This window comes from Anneissia japonica, unplaced genomic scaffold (genome assembly GCF_011630105.1).
Source record: "Anneissia japonica isolate Jap-2015-1 unplaced genomic scaffold, ASM1163010v1 scaffold2994_len2133135_cov197, whole genome shotgun sequence".
NCBI classification, from domain to species: domain Eukaryota; kingdom Metazoa; phylum Echinodermata; class Crinoidea; order Comatulida; family Comatulidae; genus Anneissia; species Anneissia japonica.
This window is the reverse complement of record NW_022728550.1, coordinates 764,700-782,918: the sequence shown is the minus strand read 5'-3', so window position 1 is coordinate 782,918 and position 18,219 is coordinate 764,700. Positions and strand designations below refer to the sequence as shown.

The 18,219-nt window shown below is 32.7% G+C and overlaps 1 protein-coding gene across 3 annotated transcripts in view; it reads right to left on the bottom strand.

Moving 5' to 3' along the window:
* Positions 1-18,219, bottom strand: part of LOC117114280 (ankyrin repeat and IBR domain-containing protein 1-like) — a 46,429-nt gene that overhangs the window by 7,455 nt on the left and 20,755 nt on the right. For all 3 annotated transcript variants that reach the window (XM_033257895.1, XM_033257896.1, XM_033257897.1), the window contains exons 4-16: positions 18,114-18,170; positions 17,541-17,666; positions 14,253-14,309; positions 10,640-10,757; positions 10,176-10,333; positions 7,195-7,283; positions 5,492-5,636; positions 4,658-4,830; positions 4,079-4,167; positions 3,521-3,651; positions 3,086-3,220; positions 1,759-1,918; positions 717-850 (exon numbers count right to left, since the gene is read on the bottom strand). In XM_033257895.1, coding sequence (XP_033113786.1) covers positions 717-850; positions 1,759-1,918; positions 3,086-3,220; positions 3,521-3,651; positions 4,079-4,167; positions 4,658-4,830; positions 5,492-5,636; positions 7,195-7,283; positions 10,176-10,333; positions 10,640-10,757; positions 14,253-14,309; positions 17,541-17,666; positions 18,114-18,170 — 1,572 coding nt within the window. The remainder of the gene's footprint in view (positions 1-716; positions 851-1,758; positions 1,919-3,085; positions 3,221-3,520; positions 3,652-4,078; positions 4,168-4,657; positions 4,831-5,491; positions 5,637-7,194; positions 7,284-10,175; positions 10,334-10,639; positions 10,758-14,252; positions 14,310-17,540; positions 17,667-18,113; positions 18,171-18,219) is intronic.

Genomic DNA, 18,219 nt, shown 5'->3' with positions numbered 1-18,219 from the left:
TTTCAATGCCTATAAAAAATGTAAACATCCTGAGCTTCTTATTATTGGCTGGGGATCTTGTATCACTTAGCTTGTATTAATCTTTCATAAACTTTTAACTCTACGTAATTGATTGGCTGTAATGTTGTCTGCATTTAGTATGCATCCTTGCATTCATCTTTCATAAACTTAACTCACAGAGTGTACTTTTGTATTATGGAGAACATCAATCACTGACTATTCAACATGCAACAAAGATATTAGCGCTGGAATCAATTATTTTAATGTAAACAAAAATATAAGGAATTGTCATTCTTATCTGCATTCCTGTTTAGTTTATGTACCATTTCATACACCATGAATATTTAATAGATCATTGTAATTCTGAAATTGTCTTGGTTTTAACACACAGGTTAGTAGCCATAGAAAACTAAGTGTAGGTGGTAGATATTTTTTAAGGGTGAGTAGGTTATACAATTAGTGAACTCTAAATAATAAGAGTGGATTTTAATAAGAGTGGTTTAAATTGGGTGGAAAACTTCAAGGTTAGTTGTTTCCCCCCACCCATCAATACTATATCCCTGAACACACAACAATACAATGATTACTATGCACTTGATCATTGAGTTGCTACAACAATAGCGGTGAAAACTTTCATTTCATACTCTTTCAAAACTATCAATTAAATCATAGCATTATATTTGTTTTCATAATACTATGAAAGTGTAAATGATTACCTGCATGAATTCAAATATCTGTTTGCTGCCCTCTTTGTCTTCCAAGTAGTAGCCATATGCATAGGAATACTTCAATATATGTCTTGCCTTCAGTAACTCAATCATTGCATCCATGACAAAATCAGTATCTGAAGCTGAATATACAAAAAAAATCAAAAAATAATATTCATAAAATTGAGTGTTAAGTAAGAGAAGCATATGCATGCTGTTCAATGCTTAAGCTTACAACACCTAGGCTCAATCCCACATTATTACAATCACATGGCTTCATGAACAGCCCATGACATTGTGTATACTGAATTATGAAGATATTATGTCACCACATTATTAGGTTCAAATCTCAATATTGATCACTTTATTGCAGACAAGTGATGGCCCAATATGAGTACAGTAGAACTCCTATTAAGTAACAACACTGGAAACAAAAATATTTCCCCTTAATTAGCGGTGGCACCAGAAACGTTCAGACAAGGGGTCCGACATGTCCGATGGAGGGTTCTGAGCGAAGAAGTCGACGAAGCCTCCATTGATGGCCCGGAATAAAAACTCCCTTGTAGGGCTGACAGGGAAAGTTTTTATGACTTAGTATGGTCCAAAATGTGCTATTAGACCACAATATTAGGGACTAGCAGTCAAAATAACGTTATTTGGATGGCAAACTCTGATTTTTTAAAATTTTTGATCCGACAATCTAGTCCTTCGTCGGACGACAGGGGGGGGGCAGGCCTGTCCGACGGGAAAATTTCCCCCTACCCCTGCTGGTGCCAAGTCTGCCCTTAGTTGGGGTTGGCTATAGCATTAAGATATATTTTTCTTTGAATCGTGGCCAGAAAGGTGTCCTCTTAATAAAGGTTTTCCCTAAATAGGGGTGTCTCATATCATTTATAATTTAAGATTCATATCCTACATTATAATATTGTGAATCAGAATTGTTGAAATTTGTCAATTCGGTTCTTGGTTTCTTTCTCGGACAGAGGCCTTCACATGACAACATCCCATGACAACATTGACAAGTGATATGACAAGTCGTGTTGTTACTCACCAGCAGTACAGGCTTTTGTACCTGCCAAAGCCTTCATCTTCATACCAACTCGTTTCTTTAGTGGTTTTTCAAGGTTTAAACTGTTTTCATGATTCTTATAGCGTGTGTAGTAATGTAAAAACCGATTCAAATGTATCATTTCTGTATTCTTCTTCTCCGCCTGAGAAATAAGAAGTTGAAGGTGTTAAAAATGAAAAAAAGATATAGTTGAATTTTTATGCATCATCTTAACAAAAGTAACTAATGATTTCATATAAAAATTCATAAAATGTCCCAGTCATTGGATCAAAGTTTGTGGTTGTTACTGCAAACTTTTAAAATACTGGAAATAAAAATTTAAACTATGATTCAGTGCCATGTTTCTGCTGAAAATCAATATGATTTTCAAGTGGGTGGCTTCTGAAAGCATGCTTTCTATAAAGCATGCTTACTTTAGGTTACACTTGGATTGCATCATTGCCCATCAGTATGTCTGCAGTGCATACATCTGGCATTTTGATACTTGTAAAAGGTTTTAAGTGATTGTTTTATATATTTCATCTAAATATTATACTAAATAAATTCTAAAATTCAAAAGAAGTTCAATTTCTTAAATGTTGGCATTGATCCAATGAAATAATATAACAGTTAGTAATCAGTTTCAGTCAAGTTGGAAGGAAGCAACAATAATAAAAATAAGGTGAGGAATATCTTTCAATAACAAATCAGGATGAATGAAAAGTTATTTTTATCTGAAAAAATATTTTGAAAAGCCTTTCATGTTTTCATATATTAAAGAATTGTTTTGGTTTTGGTTTTTTTTAAATGTTATCTATTCCTATGGCAATCATAGTCCTCAGCTACCTTGACAAATTTGATAAAGAATGTTCGATAGTAAAGAGCACGATATATACTTTTGAAATTTGTTAGAACATATGAAAATATGCTATTGATTCCAGTTTCAATTGAAGCCTTGAGGCATAAAATAAAACAAATTTAATTTCATATAAATATATTTATATTACTTTGCTTTGATTTGTATTATATATTGATATTGTATGGAACCTAAGAAATTCAAATTAAATCAATAATTACCATAATTCTTTCAATATAAGCTTATTTCTGAACATAAAAAATGAGTAATTTTGAGGTGAATTATATTCGAGGCCAGAAAATGCAAACAATAGTAAGCCTAATACTATTTTTGTAATTATTATAATTAGCATATGCCTCATAATTATATTAAAGTTTTAAAGTGTTCCATATTCCATATTTTTAGTCATTACCTTAAGAAAATATAAAACCAAAAATAAAACAAATATTAATAAATTTCAATATTTTTACTCACATCTTCTCGATCTGTCTCCAACTTGCCGTGGACTTTTTGTACTGCTTCGAAGCGATTGCAACGGAAATATCCACCAGTTTCTGAACTATGTTTATTCCAAGCTTCTAAACAAACCCAACAAAAGTCATTCTTGCACTGTCACAAAGAAATAAACATAGCATCAGAAACAAAAATTTAAAAGAATTTTGCTGTGTTAATATTTTATATTTTTGTAAACATTTTCTCTTTAAAGGTGGTACAACATTTTACAGGCAATTTTGCTTTTGCCATTTTTTTTCACTTTATTATGATGTGTTTTTACTGTTTTATATTGAGTTACATTGAGTTTTGATGGAAATAAATACTGAGATTGAGATTACTGGTATGATTCTAATGTCACTATCTGAAATCAACTGGCCAACAAAACCAATTTATAAATTACTTTTTAAAACTTACTTTGGTACATTTCATATGATTGCAGCCTTCATTCTTTTGGATAGGTGAAGTGCATTTTGGGCAGGCTTTAGAGTTGGTTACAAGCCAGAGTAGGTTAGCCACTGATTCCGATTCTTGTTCTGTTCCGCTTACTAGCAAATTTTGGAAAAAATATAAATAACCAAATCAAAGTATTTAAATGATCTTGATTTAAAATCAAAGTTACTTCTTTTTGTTTAGCACAATAAAAGCACACCTAAGCTCTATAAACATAACTGATAAATATGATTTGCCCGTATATGGACTTTATATCATCGCACCACACCCATATATGTGTAAATTATATGTACTTTTCACAACTTGATACTGTGAATAGCTATGTAATGATTGGCTTACATTATTACTATTTTTGTTAATTAATAGAATAGATCCATATGTTTAGAAAATTATGCTTTTGATGGAAATAAAAGAAGACAAAAACATCATTATATTTACAATAGTATTATTAAAATTTCGGCATGAGCTACAAGTTGTATTTTACACAAACATAATTATATTATTTAAAGTTAATTTACTTACGTTCCTCTGGTCTGACTTCACTTATTTTTTCTTTCCATTTTTTTAAATTACTACAACTGCATGGTTCATGAGGTTCTCCACAACATTCCCTACATCACAAGAAAAACATATGAATGAACTTAGAGTGTGAATGTGCCTCATTTTATGTATCTTTATGTTATTTTCTTCATCTCAATTAAAATGTGTAAACAGGATCTTTTGTGACATTCCATTTAGTTTATCATACGCACTAATAATTACCAAACAAAATAAAAAATAAGATAAGCATGCACTTTTTTAATAAACAAGTTCTCGTAATCTAGAAAGCTTCGATGAGGGCAGAATAATAGAGGCAGTAGTGTATAATGGCTGGCCAACGGCTGCCCATGCAAAACAGATCTATTAATCAATCCGCCGAGTGTTTCGAGAGTTTCTCATCGGAGAATTTTAATGCTAGTGGTTCACTATATTTCAACATGTTTTTGTAAAGATGGTTCATTTAACTAAATCCAATCATTTAGGACACTGAAAAACAGTAAATACAATATAATACAAAAGAGACCTCTATAGAATTTCAAACATTTTCTAGAATTAGCTTACCAGCAGAATTGGTGTCCCTGACTGCATGTAACTGCTCTAGACATAGGCGGTGGAGAGGCTGTTCGTGCACGGCGACTAGCAGTGTTATTCAATGCCTCCTGGGGCAGTTTAACTGCACAGCTACATCCAGGTTTTGGGCACCATTTTATATATGGATTTGTGTCTACAAAAGCCTGTAAAACCAAAAAAAATACATCATTATCCCAACAACTATTCTTCTTTCAACATCACCAATTTCACCAAAAACACACCATTTGCGATGATCTAAAGCAATTAATATTATGTTGGACCCAGTTGAAAATTGTTTGGTTTGTACTGTTACTCAGTCAATTTCTTTTCAGTCTTCCTTTTTCAATATCTTCTATTATGTTATATTCATGTTCCTAAACATTTCAATCGTGCTCTCTGATGTTTTTTGATAACTCTCACCTTATACTTTCTGGATCATACATTGGTACCAACATTATGTATAGAGTTGACATCAAAACATTATTGGTCTTAACATGGGAAGTCAGAGATAAAAAGGTGAACCTAAATATATAGCCTTATTGAAAATGTTTGCTTCATTCTGTCTCCATGATTTAACTTTAATGAAGTTTACCAAAAAGGTTGTCATATAATATATAGTGTACACATCCAAGAATAATAACGAAATTTAAAGTAGAGTGTTAAAACCTTATAAAAAATGTGTATATTTTTGCCTGTGAGTATTAGGTTAGAAGAATTCAACAGATCTCTACATATCTTACTAGCTACTGTTTATTTGAATCAGTACATAAGATTAAAAAGAATAATTAAGTAATTAATGCCAATATACATAACCTACTAACTTACCCTGATGTCAAACTGTAGGTATTTTCTGGCTATGTCTCGTGGTACAACATCTTCGACCACTTCAACAGGAACTAGCTTTGGACAATCATATGCAGGACACATTATGTTGTGAATATCTCCTTCTGTTATTTTACCTGTCAGATACCTGTAAGAAGATGCTCAGTTTTTGTAATGTATAATTCACTTCATGTTGTAGAAGGACTGTTGTGAAATGTTGTATTCCATACAAGAAAATTCACAAGAGAAGGTTATTACATGAACAAAAAAATCTTTATAAGGAATATGATGATGAAGAATTATGATGATTAATGATTATACAGTAACTAATGATGATGATGATGATGATGATGAAAATGATGATATAATTGAGGCATGTCATTGTTAAGTTGTTCTACAGACAATTATTGAGTAAATGAGCTATAAAATGAGCTCAAAAAAATACCTAAAAACCCAAATTTGTTTTTCACTATAAATCAACAGTTTAATGATTAACCTTGTCCCAAAGCATTAGTTCTGGAAGTGGTCAACAAATCATTTATTTAATGTTATTTTGATAGTTAATTCTATTAAACAATGTATGCATAAATAAATTTGGAAGGCAATTACTCAAAATCATGTTTATCTTGACTCTTAAGAGTGCTGTACTTTCACTTTCCAATAACTTGAAACGTCCAATTTCAATGAATGACTCCCTCATTTTAAAGATTACATACTCAGGTTTCTGAAAATACTAATAACTTATTTCAATTTTTGCTACAACTTAGCCATTTTGGCACAACATGCCTCAAATAACAATTATGATTGATGATGATGAATAATGTTAATGATGATGATAATGGTGAGGATGATGATGATAAATAAAAATTTATGGATAATGGTGATGATTAAAACAATAATAACAGATGATGATGATTGATAACGATGAAGATTAATGATAAAGATTGATAAAAAATAAGTGATGATGACGATGATGATGATTGATAACAATGACTGATGATAATGACGACAATGATGATTGACAACGAGGACAATTATAGTGATGATGAATTTAATGAATGTTCATTTTGTGGTACTATGTACTATGTGGAAATATACAAATGACAGATATTCTTTTTCTAATTATAATGTTTTAGTAACAAATATGATAATATGCCAAATTTATATAGCAAATAAAGACAAGAAAGGCCTGTTATTACTCATACATACATATAACACCTGTGGAACACAACAGCTCCCTGTGGTGGGGGGGGGGGGGGAAATCCCATTAATTGCAGTAAGTAATCATTGGTGTTCAAGCCTGCCAGTTACCCACTTGCTGTATAATCGTGGGTGGAGATAGAACCATAACTATAGTATAGTGTCTTGCTCAAAAACACAAGTAAAATGCACAGTGAAGGGATTTTCCAACCTCAAAGTTTAGAATTCCAAATCCCAACTGCTGTCTCCCCACCCCACTTACAAGATGTATAATATGTTAGTAATTGCCTCTTAATCTATATTGCTCAAGACTTACAAGATTGGAAATTCAAATGATTGGATAGGGAATATCAAAACAACCACATCCTTCAAAATCCATGAGTTAAAATGTGCATGATAGCACTAAATGTTATCCTAGCTGGATCACTATGGTAACAATGCAACTCCTGGGTTGTAATTAGACACTGTGGAATGATGATAATTAGATGAAATCAATAATAAATTACCTTATCCAGCAGTCACGGCAAAATGTGTGCATGCAGGGAATGTCAATGGTATAGTCGTCTGCTTGGATGGAATCTTCACATATCTCACACTGGAATAGATATAAAAACATTGTTACAAAAATCCATCAATTAAATTGGTGCCATTTTTGTTTAAGAGTTGGTTTCATGAACAAACAGTTTTCAAGATTCGAACTTCCATTTAATGTTTCTTTACACTTTTACTTGTATCAATGTTCGAATAAACTTTATTATCTTTTCAAAATACAAAGAAAAGCATCTTCAGATGGCAATACAAAAATATTAATAGTAAAACTATAACATTCAAGTTATATCTATAAATTAGAAATTTAAAAATATAAAAAAGTTCCTAGTACGTGCCCAGACACTCTTTGTTACGATGAATATTAATGTTGTTTATTAGTAGGTAGTCCTAATGTCCATGTAAACATTTGTTAAACAGATAAAGATGTAGTGTAAACATTATGATGAATTATTTCAGCGTTGGCTTGTCTTTTCAGTTCTTTTAATAAGTCAATCACCTTGATAATTCATAGCCATAGGTTTTTCTAAGCTCAGCCAGAGTCTAGGCTGCATTTTGTGTTCACTAACACTGTAGAGCAAGACTTGTTAGCTTGTGTGCATTCAGCTAGGCCCTGGACTTACACAAAAAACCTAGCAACAAAATATTCTTCATGGTGTAAATAACAGCTTTGGGCTTTTTGCACACGAGCCTCAAAAGATACAGGCACACCATATCAAATTAATCCCTGCTCAACGATGGGAAAATTATGGTATTATTTCTTTAATACAAACTACTTCTAAATACCAATAACTGACTTAATTAATTAATTTTACTATTTAATGAAATCTAATTGATTAAGTAATAAACCATACTGCCATGGTTTCATATCTAAATTGGTAGAATAACAATTCAGCAATTTATGGTTCTGTATTTTTAGTTCAAAACATATTTGTAGATGGTTCACTTGCCTGTACATTATACTGACTTTACTCTCTATAGTTTAATTTAAAAATCTTTGTAAATTTCTGAAGTGTATTGTTATAATAATTTTTAAGCCCATGATAATATGGTGTGCTGCAATTGGTTACTTGTCGCTGTGCATATAACAAAACCAGTTTTGTTGTATACACAGCCGCTGTACGTATAGCCAGTACCTATAATAATTTAATATCAACTGTACATGACATCATAAGAATAAAGTATTACTGATACTGAATCTAATTGAAGAGTCTATGTCTGAGTCTGTTCTTTTCTTTAAATTTTAAAAAAGTGTAAAGTTACATATAACACAGAGCAATACAAACTTTAATAGAAAATAGAAATATTATAGAAGATGTTTTTAGAGTCTGTAGAACTTACTCACCAAATTTTAATTTCACTTTTAAATTGATAAAATATGAGACACATAGCATACATCAGCCTGGATATGCTTAAAATGTAGACTTTACCAGACAGAAAAATATTGCAAATAAAATGTTTTATAATATTAGTATCTCACTTCACAAGCTTTGTTCATTACTGACGAAGAAAGATTTGTTGTCGTGGAAGAATTTTGATCAAAAGAGTGGAGTTGAAGCTTATTAATTGATCAATTTCTTATCAACTGTAGACAGGGGGTAAAGGAAAATCATCTTAGATTAACTATTGCCATTAGTGAATCCATCCATATAACATCATTAGTTTCACATGACAATCTACATGTATAATTCACATAATAATCCAGTTTCCAATGTGCATCTACATTTAAATGAGGTTTTGTATTGCATCATAACCAATCATAGATTCAGAAGATCAGGATGTTTATTTTTTAATTTCTTTTTTATTTTTTTTATTTGTTGTAAAGCACTAGTGACAACCTTCATTTTATCCAGTGCTATAGAAATTCTAAAATCTATCTTCCAAGCATACATGGATGAATATAGACTCAACAAAATGATGATGTGAACATTTTTAGAACCCCTACACTTATGACAGAGTGCTATTACCTAATTACTAAAGGAAATTTACCATTAGTTATGAATTGAGACTAGGTAATGATGTATTGTGTACAGACTTGTGTATATTTACAGGATAATAAATTATGTAAAGATGAATTATTCGTTCATTCATACATTAATAACAGAAAGTTATAGAGCATAATGCATAAAGCCTTCATGCGCACAACACATTCTTTTTTAATGGTTTATTCAGATTGAAACTGAAATGGATTGGATTAAAGCACAATAAGCCTGTTTTATAACCTTTTCCACTACATTAACTCTTGTCCTTAATATTTTTGATGAAAAGCTGGACTTACTAATTATCATTTAAAAATGTTCATTCAAAAAAAAAGAAGCGTGGGTGAACATACTGTCCTACATCTTAATAATTACTAAATGAAATCCATGCACATACATGGTAGTAAGTATTGAAATGTTAATGTAGAAGCATCCTTGAATGACAATTTGAAGATACTTACCATCTTTGTATTTAGATCATAATGTAAAATAACAACAAGTCTAGCGCATGTAGTCTTCCGCCCTATAGATTGATTGACCGTATAATCTTTGAAACTGGAACAACGTGGGCAGAAGATTTTCTTGTCCTTAATTAATGCTTTGCATTGAAACCAACCGGCCACTTGATGAGTTTTTAATACTCACTGACAATAAAGCTTTCCACAGTTTATCTTGGTATCTCGCTTGTAGACTACCATTTCTAACTAACATTTCCATGAGTACTCACCATGGTAAATTTTTTACCTGCCTTTTTCACACTCTAATATTGGCTGCATACTCAGATATTATTCTCCTGATGACGATTGAAACAACTCAATCAAAACGTCGAGACATTCTCAACAAAACAACAGTTCTTTTCAGAACTATCTATGTGGTGTACCGCAAGAATTTAACATATTAATCTAATATTCTTATTTTACAATAGCTGAAGCCAGTCAAATAAATTGATAATTGATGCTCACAATCATTGAACTGGTGGTAGTGTCTGATGCCTCCATGGATGTCAGTCTGTGTTCCCTCTTTAGGCTCTCAAGGTTTGCAGGGGGCTTCACACCATTCTTCTCACAACATTCAACGGGGTCTGCCATCCAGGCCTCTAACAGAGCTTCTCTGGACCACTCTGGACAATAAAATATGTCATCATAATAATCAGTCATTATCATACTTCTTTTATAAGAAATAAATATCACCTTCTACATCATTGTTGTCATTGTCAGTCATTATCATCATTATATCCTCTTCATTTTCATCTTCATCATTGTCTTCTTTGTTAAAGAATAGGATGATGTATTACAATACTGTAGTGTTGGGTGGTTTAGCATTCCTATACTATAGATTTATTCAAATGTATTAAATGTAGATTTATTTAAACGTTAAGATACAATAATAATATATATAAAATTTACATGTAAATAAACAAAATTACCATTATTTCTAAGAAGAGCCTCAGCAGTAAATAACGGTACTCTTAACATATCGGATGTCTCAACAACTAAAATATCTTTCTCTGTCTGTAGTTCTTGTGGCCGCATACCAACAAATGCCTTTTAGAAGAAGAAAAACAGGTTTTATATCTGTAGGGTAGGCAAACATGCAAACATTTGACAATGTGAAGTCGAAATGTTGTATCTGCATAATTATTCATAAAATGTGTTTCAATGATTATGTTTGCCTGATGGCCGTCTTATAATTCAAAAAATCCATGGAGAACCATGGTGTAACAGCTGCTAGCTTTAAAGATTCAATTTGAGGGAAGAAAGCATTAAGTCAAATAATTCTTCTCAAGGCCTTAGGATTAATCCTGACTAAAGTCATTATTTTATTCACAACCAAAACAACTTGCACTACCCAAGCCACAAGAGGCTTGTGGAGCATCAATGGTGACTAATAAGCTAGCTACACCTGATGAATCCACATCATTAAACTTTTACAAAATATTAAAATACAAAGTAAATGTCAAATATTGTGATTTTATGAAATCAAATACCAATACCAGCATATAATTGACAGTGAAATAACAAGTTCAAACTAAGCACCTAATGGACACATGTGAACCATTAGTTATTGCTGCAAAGTGAAACATAAGAGTTAAATTTTGATATTAATTATCTTTATTTCCTACACACGAAATCAATCCAGAAGATGGTACATATTTATGATTTGGCTCCCCAAAAATAGACTTGAATTTCATTTTATTTAAGTAAGATTACAGCCAGTTGGCTGAATTGCATGACACGTACAATACAAATGAACGATGAAAGGTATTCATTTATAAATTAATTCTTTAGCAGTTAAAAAAGTAAAAAACAAAATACATTACAATAACATTTAGGCTGACCTCAAGCAATAAAAAAAAATAAAACATGATACTTACAATACATTAAAAAATCTAGAAATTAACAACATGATTAGCAATATCAGCTATAACTTTAGGTTGAATGTATGTGTTAAGAAATTTTAAAAAATTAGTTTTTTTGAGAGACAGACAGAAATATAAAATGAAAGCATGCAGAAATGTGCAACAGTCTGGTTTCATATACAGGTAACCCATCTACTCCAATAATAGTTTTAACATTAAAGTAGTACATGTCTCACAAGCTATGTCATAATTAATTCTGAGCCCTCATTCATCCTCTTATGACTGATAAAATAAAACAAACAAGTTCGCTATCCAATGGTTAGCTGTGATTCAGCATGGAGGAATTAGTTTGATGGATTCAGCATATAGTATTAATTTACATGCTTGGTGACATATTAAATGTTCTGTTTGTGTAACTAATGCTTCTGGTTGTGACAGAACCACTCTAAATCCCATAGGCAGTATGTCCTAATAAAAAGCATTTGCTAACATGAAAAAAAATTGTGCAATTACCACAAATTATGCCATATGTTATAACAGCAATATCATATTTAATGCAAGTCTAAATCACATTATTTTTTTTTCACATTAAATCAGAAAATTCATAATTTTAAGTTGCTCTCTTACAAAATTATGTATTCATATTTATTTATTTATATAGTAAATTCTAAAATGTAAAATGCATATAGTGTGTATAAATTGCATGTCAACCAATCAAGAGTGAAGAGCGAAAAATGTTAGCATTTCCAACAGCTTCAGAAGGATGATCATGGGCTTAAAGTGAACATTCATAACAACATTAATTTGTGAGACACCCACTGATGTTGTTACTTTCATTCAGATTTTAACATTCAACAATCCTCAAATACCATTTTATGATCATTGATACTTGATAGTATCAGAAAATTAATACATATCACATTAATAATATCACAATGAAATATCTGGTGAGCTGGCTGGTACAATCTGCTACACACACTAAATCACAAAATATGTTTAACAACTTTAAATTTTATACATACCTAATGAAATCAGATTATATCCAAATGATGTTAAATAAATTTAAATTGTCGTCAAAAATATTTGATAAAGGAGGGCATTATAATTCCACAGTTGTACATATTTTTTTTTTGTACCTTTCTCTCTGGATATAGTCCATGATATAAAATAAAAACTTATTAATTACTTGTTTTGTAAATTGTTCAATATAAACATGGAGTAATTACTAATTCCTCCATGATATAAATGTGTATATATGAATGTTATGTTATTATATTAATACGTCCTTGAGCACACCTCATTCAATTTGTGGCTTCATGTGCTATATAAATCTAACTATATACATACATCATGCGACACAATTCAGCTACATGACTGTCAAGTTTGAAATTTAAATAACACTGAAATGTTTATCAATAAACCAGTGTAACATGTTGATGTAGTATTTCAAAGAGTGTTTATTTACTTAAATATACTGTAGGGTATACCTTATCATACAGAGCTTCTTTATACTGTAAGCAACTTAACAGGCAGTGGAATATAATTTATGTCACATGTACGTAGAGAGCTAACGCAGCTGTTGAAACCAGAAATCAAGACTTAAAGGTAACATTTTAAGACTTTAAAACAAAAATTTGAACTATTCAACATTTCAATTTTATAAAATTGAAATGTTTTACACCAAGCGTTTTTTTTTTAAAACATCGTGAATGATTTGAATCAAATGTTAACATATTTTTTAAAGTGTATGGCGGTTTAATGAATTATATTTTATGTCTTTTAGTGATTTTACTATTGTTAAACTTCAATTTGGTGAAGATTTTTTATCTTGTCAGATTGCAATAAAGTGAATTTGATTTGATTTAATTTTTGTCCTTCATCCTAGCAAACTGTTTGTACACTTAAATAAAAAAAAAACACACAATTTTTCATACAAATTCAAGTATACTTAGTGATGAAAATTAAGTAAAAGTAAATCAGAATATAATTGGAAATTATATTAGCATATTTTTTTGTTTTGTTCTATTTAATTTCATTGAATTCAGACAAGTAGTATAATTAAAGTATTCTCATAATTTTGACATTTGTAGGGTTAAAATGCTAATCCATTTTGTAAAAATCAATGGATATTAAGTTAGCTAATAGATTACATAGATGACCAACTTCACTTGTCAACCATAAATAATCTTAGATTTGCTCACTGATAATCTAACGCCCTGCATGTAGACATTCAATGCAAAACACGTACAAATTTAATAACCGTAAAGATGAGTTAATCAAAGAAAACAAGCGTTAAAAACAACAATGAATTTATCAATTTTGAAGGCAAGAAATAATTTAGAGAGAAACTAGATGTATAAATCTGGATAAAATAGTGAAATCAATCGAGATCAACAGTGTTTTGAAGCAGTCTTACTAAATATTTTTTGCTAATTTATTTTGTTTTCAAGTATCCTATCACTTGGTATGAGACTTAAAAAGTTTAGTCGCAGGCATTGATATCTAGGTTTAGATGTTTAAAGTGTTTTCTTTTATTTTGTGATATTAAAAAAAACATCAAATGGTCAGATTTTCCAGACCATCTCCAAGATATTCAATAAAGAATTGAAAATAATAATGAAAAAGAAATGATAGAATTAGTATAAAAACACAATATTGTCATTTTATAAAAATAACTTACATCTTCATATATCACATTGCTTAATTCTTCAGTAAAATCATCATCTATAAAATCCGGCTGAAAAATAGAACATACAAAAATGTTAGCACTACAGTACAATAACATTACATTGTATAACATTGTCTTTAGCCTGAAAAACCAGACTAAAGTACCATTACAAAGACTGCCTTCAACCAATGAACTAATGGCATTTAAGGGAGACGTTTGGTCCAAGCACCAGAAAAAGTTTCCATCCCTTCCACAGATGTCCACACTGGATGGGCGTTCTCACGCAGGTGCTAACGGTTAGCGCTAACGGTTAGCTCCTGATCCGGATACTAGGGCTCTCGTAAGAACCAGGCTTTAGTGATGTCATGACATTCTACATCCTACTGTCGTTAAATTGAAAGCTCCCTCATGTCAACCTAGGTACACATTAACACCAGTATCTAGCCTGGCTCAATTTAAGCTGGTGAAGGATGTCTAAACGTCGCCTTCTACATACTATAACTGTATTTAATAGACCGAAAATTAATGATAACTGAACGTTATCAAAAATATTGAAATCTATATCAAGCATCGGTAAAATAAGTGGTAACATGGGCAGAATATTCATCATGCATCTGTTTCATCAACCTCGAAAAAATGTTTTCAATTCTCGCGCGAAATGATCTATCGGTTGACTTCCGATTGAGTGACCTTTAAAATGACGTCATTTTCTTGGTATCCGGATCGGGATTTTCTCGAATGGACACACGCCAGCTAACGGTTAGCAGAATCCTGATTCTGCTAACCGTTAGCTGCCGTGTGAGAACATAGCCTATGGCTATGTTCTCACACGGCAGCTAACGGTTAGCTGGATCTGCATCCTGCTAACCGTTAGCTGCCGTGCGTCCATGCGAGAAATTCCCGATCCGGATACCAACAATATGATGATTGAATCACTGGCCAATAAGAAACAGGAAATTGTAAATGCCTACGTGTGATTGGTTGATGATAGAAACGCCCTCAACTTGCTAACCGATAGCCCTTGCTAACAGTTAGCGTATTCGGATACTGCTAACGGTTAGCGCTAACCGATCGGGCGTTCTCACGCAGGTGCTAACGGTTAGCGCTAACGGTTAGCTCCTGATCCGGATACTAGGGCTCTCGTAAGAACCAGGCTTTAGTGACGTCATTACATTCTACATCCTACTGTCGTTAAATTGAAAGCTCCCTCATGTCAACCTAGGTACACATTAGCACCACAACAACACTGTATCACATACTGTAACACTGTCAATAGCCTAAGTACCCAGTCCCCATTAACACTACAACATAGTATCACATAACACTGTCATTAGCCTAGGTACCCAGTCCCCATTAACACTACAACACAATATGACATAACACTGTTATTACTCTAGGAACCAAGACCACATTAGCACTACAACGGCACAGTATCACATAACACTGTCACTAGCCCAGGTACCCAGTCCCCATTAACACTACAACATAGTATCACATAACACTGTCATTAGCCTAGGTACCAAGTCCCCATTAACACTACAACACAATATGACATAACACTGTTATTACTCTAGGAACCAAGACCACATTAGCACTACAACGGCACAGAATCACATAACACTGTCACTAGCCCAGGTACCCAGTCCCCCTTAACACTACAACACAGTATCACATAACACTGTCATTAGCCTAGGTACCCAGTCCCCATTAACACTACAACACAATATGACATAACACTGTTATTACTCTAGGAACCAAGACCACATTAGCACTACAACGGCACAGTATCACATAACACTGTCACTAGCCCAGGTACCCAGTCCCCATTAACACTACAACACAGTATCACATAACACTGTCATTAGCCTAGGTACCCAGTCCCCATTAACACTACAACACAATATGACATAACACTATTATTACTCTAGGAACCAAGACCACATTAGCACTACAACGGCACAGTATCACATAACACTTTCACTAGCCCAGGTACCCAGTCCCCGTTAACACTACAACACAGTATCACATAACACTGTCATTAGCCTAGGTACCCAGTCCCCATTAACACTACAACACAGTATCACATAACACTGTTATTACTCTAGGAACCAAGACCACATTAGCAACTACAAAGGCACAGTATCACATAACACTGTCACTAGACCAGGTACCCAGTCCCCATTAACACTACAACACAGTATCACATAACACTGTCACTAGCCCAGGTACCCAGTCCCCATTAACACTACAACACAGTATCACATAACACTGTCATTAGCCTAGGAACCCAGACCACATTAGGACTACAACAGCACAGTATCACATACTGTAACACTGTAACTAGCAAAGGTACCCAGTCCACATTAACACTACAACACAGTATCACACAACACTGGCATTAGCCCAGACCACATTAGCACTACAACAGCACAGTACCACATACCTATGTCACTAGCCTACTGTAGGTAACCAGTTGCCATAACACTAAAATACAGTATCACATAACACTGGCATTAGCATAGGAACCCAGTCCCCATTAACTCCAAAACATAGTATCACATAAAACTGGCATTAGCCTAGGAACCCAGACCACATTAGGACTACAACAACACAGTATCACATAACACTGTCACTAGCCTAGGTACCCCATTAACACTACAACACAGTATCACATAATACTGGCATTAGCCTAGGAACCCAGACCACATTAGCGTATACAACAAACAACGCTTTGCATGATACTGCCTAAAGGCTAAAGCAGTAATTTACAACACAAGTCACATCATATAATTAATACTAGACAATAATTTGAAACATTATACCAAACAGAATCAAAGCATATATGCAACATAGGGAAAAAGTTCAATGGGAAATAGTACACATACATGTCACAGATATGATTTTGATTATACTGTTAATCTAATTATGAAGAATATATTATGTTCTTTTATTACGATTTCCTGGAGCAACAATGCAAGCACTGCATCATATATCTTGTTTCATTATCAGGTTTCCACGCCAATGTAAAGCTTAATGGTAGATATCCAGTGACTCAGCTACTGGATGGCGTGGGGAAACTAACCTCCCCCAAAAAAAAACATTCCCCAACCCCACTGAAAATTTTCTAAGCAAAAATAAAGATGCTCTAATAGTTAACATTCATTCTCTTATCTTATTTTTTCAACCACCCTTTATCATCTAGCTCCTTCTCTAATCCTTTGCACCTCCCATCAGCTTCCTCCCACCCCAGTAGAATAATATTCTTATATTCACCACTCAATATTAAAAGTTAGTACATACACAAAACACCATCTTTGATTCCAGGTATGATGCTATTTCGTAACGATGACTTTTCTCAGCACAGTCACAAGGTGTCTCTTTCTCCAAGTTCTCTTCAAATAATGGAGCACCATGGACAATGAGCATCTTTAAAAAATTATTTAAAAAAAAAAGGGAATTCATTCAATCATAATAAATAAATTAAATTAAGTTAATGATATAATATGTAACAAAAAAATGGTATTAAATATTGGTGTTTATGCAGACTTGAGCCAAAAAAGTCCATAGAACATCTACCAAAGATGATTTAATCAGCAAAGCTGGTTATTTGTGATCAGTTGTCCCAAGATGGGAGAAGGAACTTTAGAGAGAAGGTTTAGTTAATACAATTTATTGCCAGCTGACTTCGGAAAGACAGTTTGTGAGACAAGGGCTTTATTCGTGGGAGATTTTGGTTTCCTCGCAGGAGTGTGTGCTTACATCCGAAAGCCTCTTGTGACTCGTTAAAGCAACAAACTCAATTAGACTGAGGAGTTTTCTGGTCTGTTGTTGACTACAGTGATGGTCAAGTATAAGAATATTAAGCACTCTTACCTCAACCAAGGACAGATAACCAGCTCCTGCTGCATAATGAAGGGCAGTGTTCTTTTTCTGCGGGGAAAAAAATTAAAGAATCATTAGGAGATATTTTAATTAATGT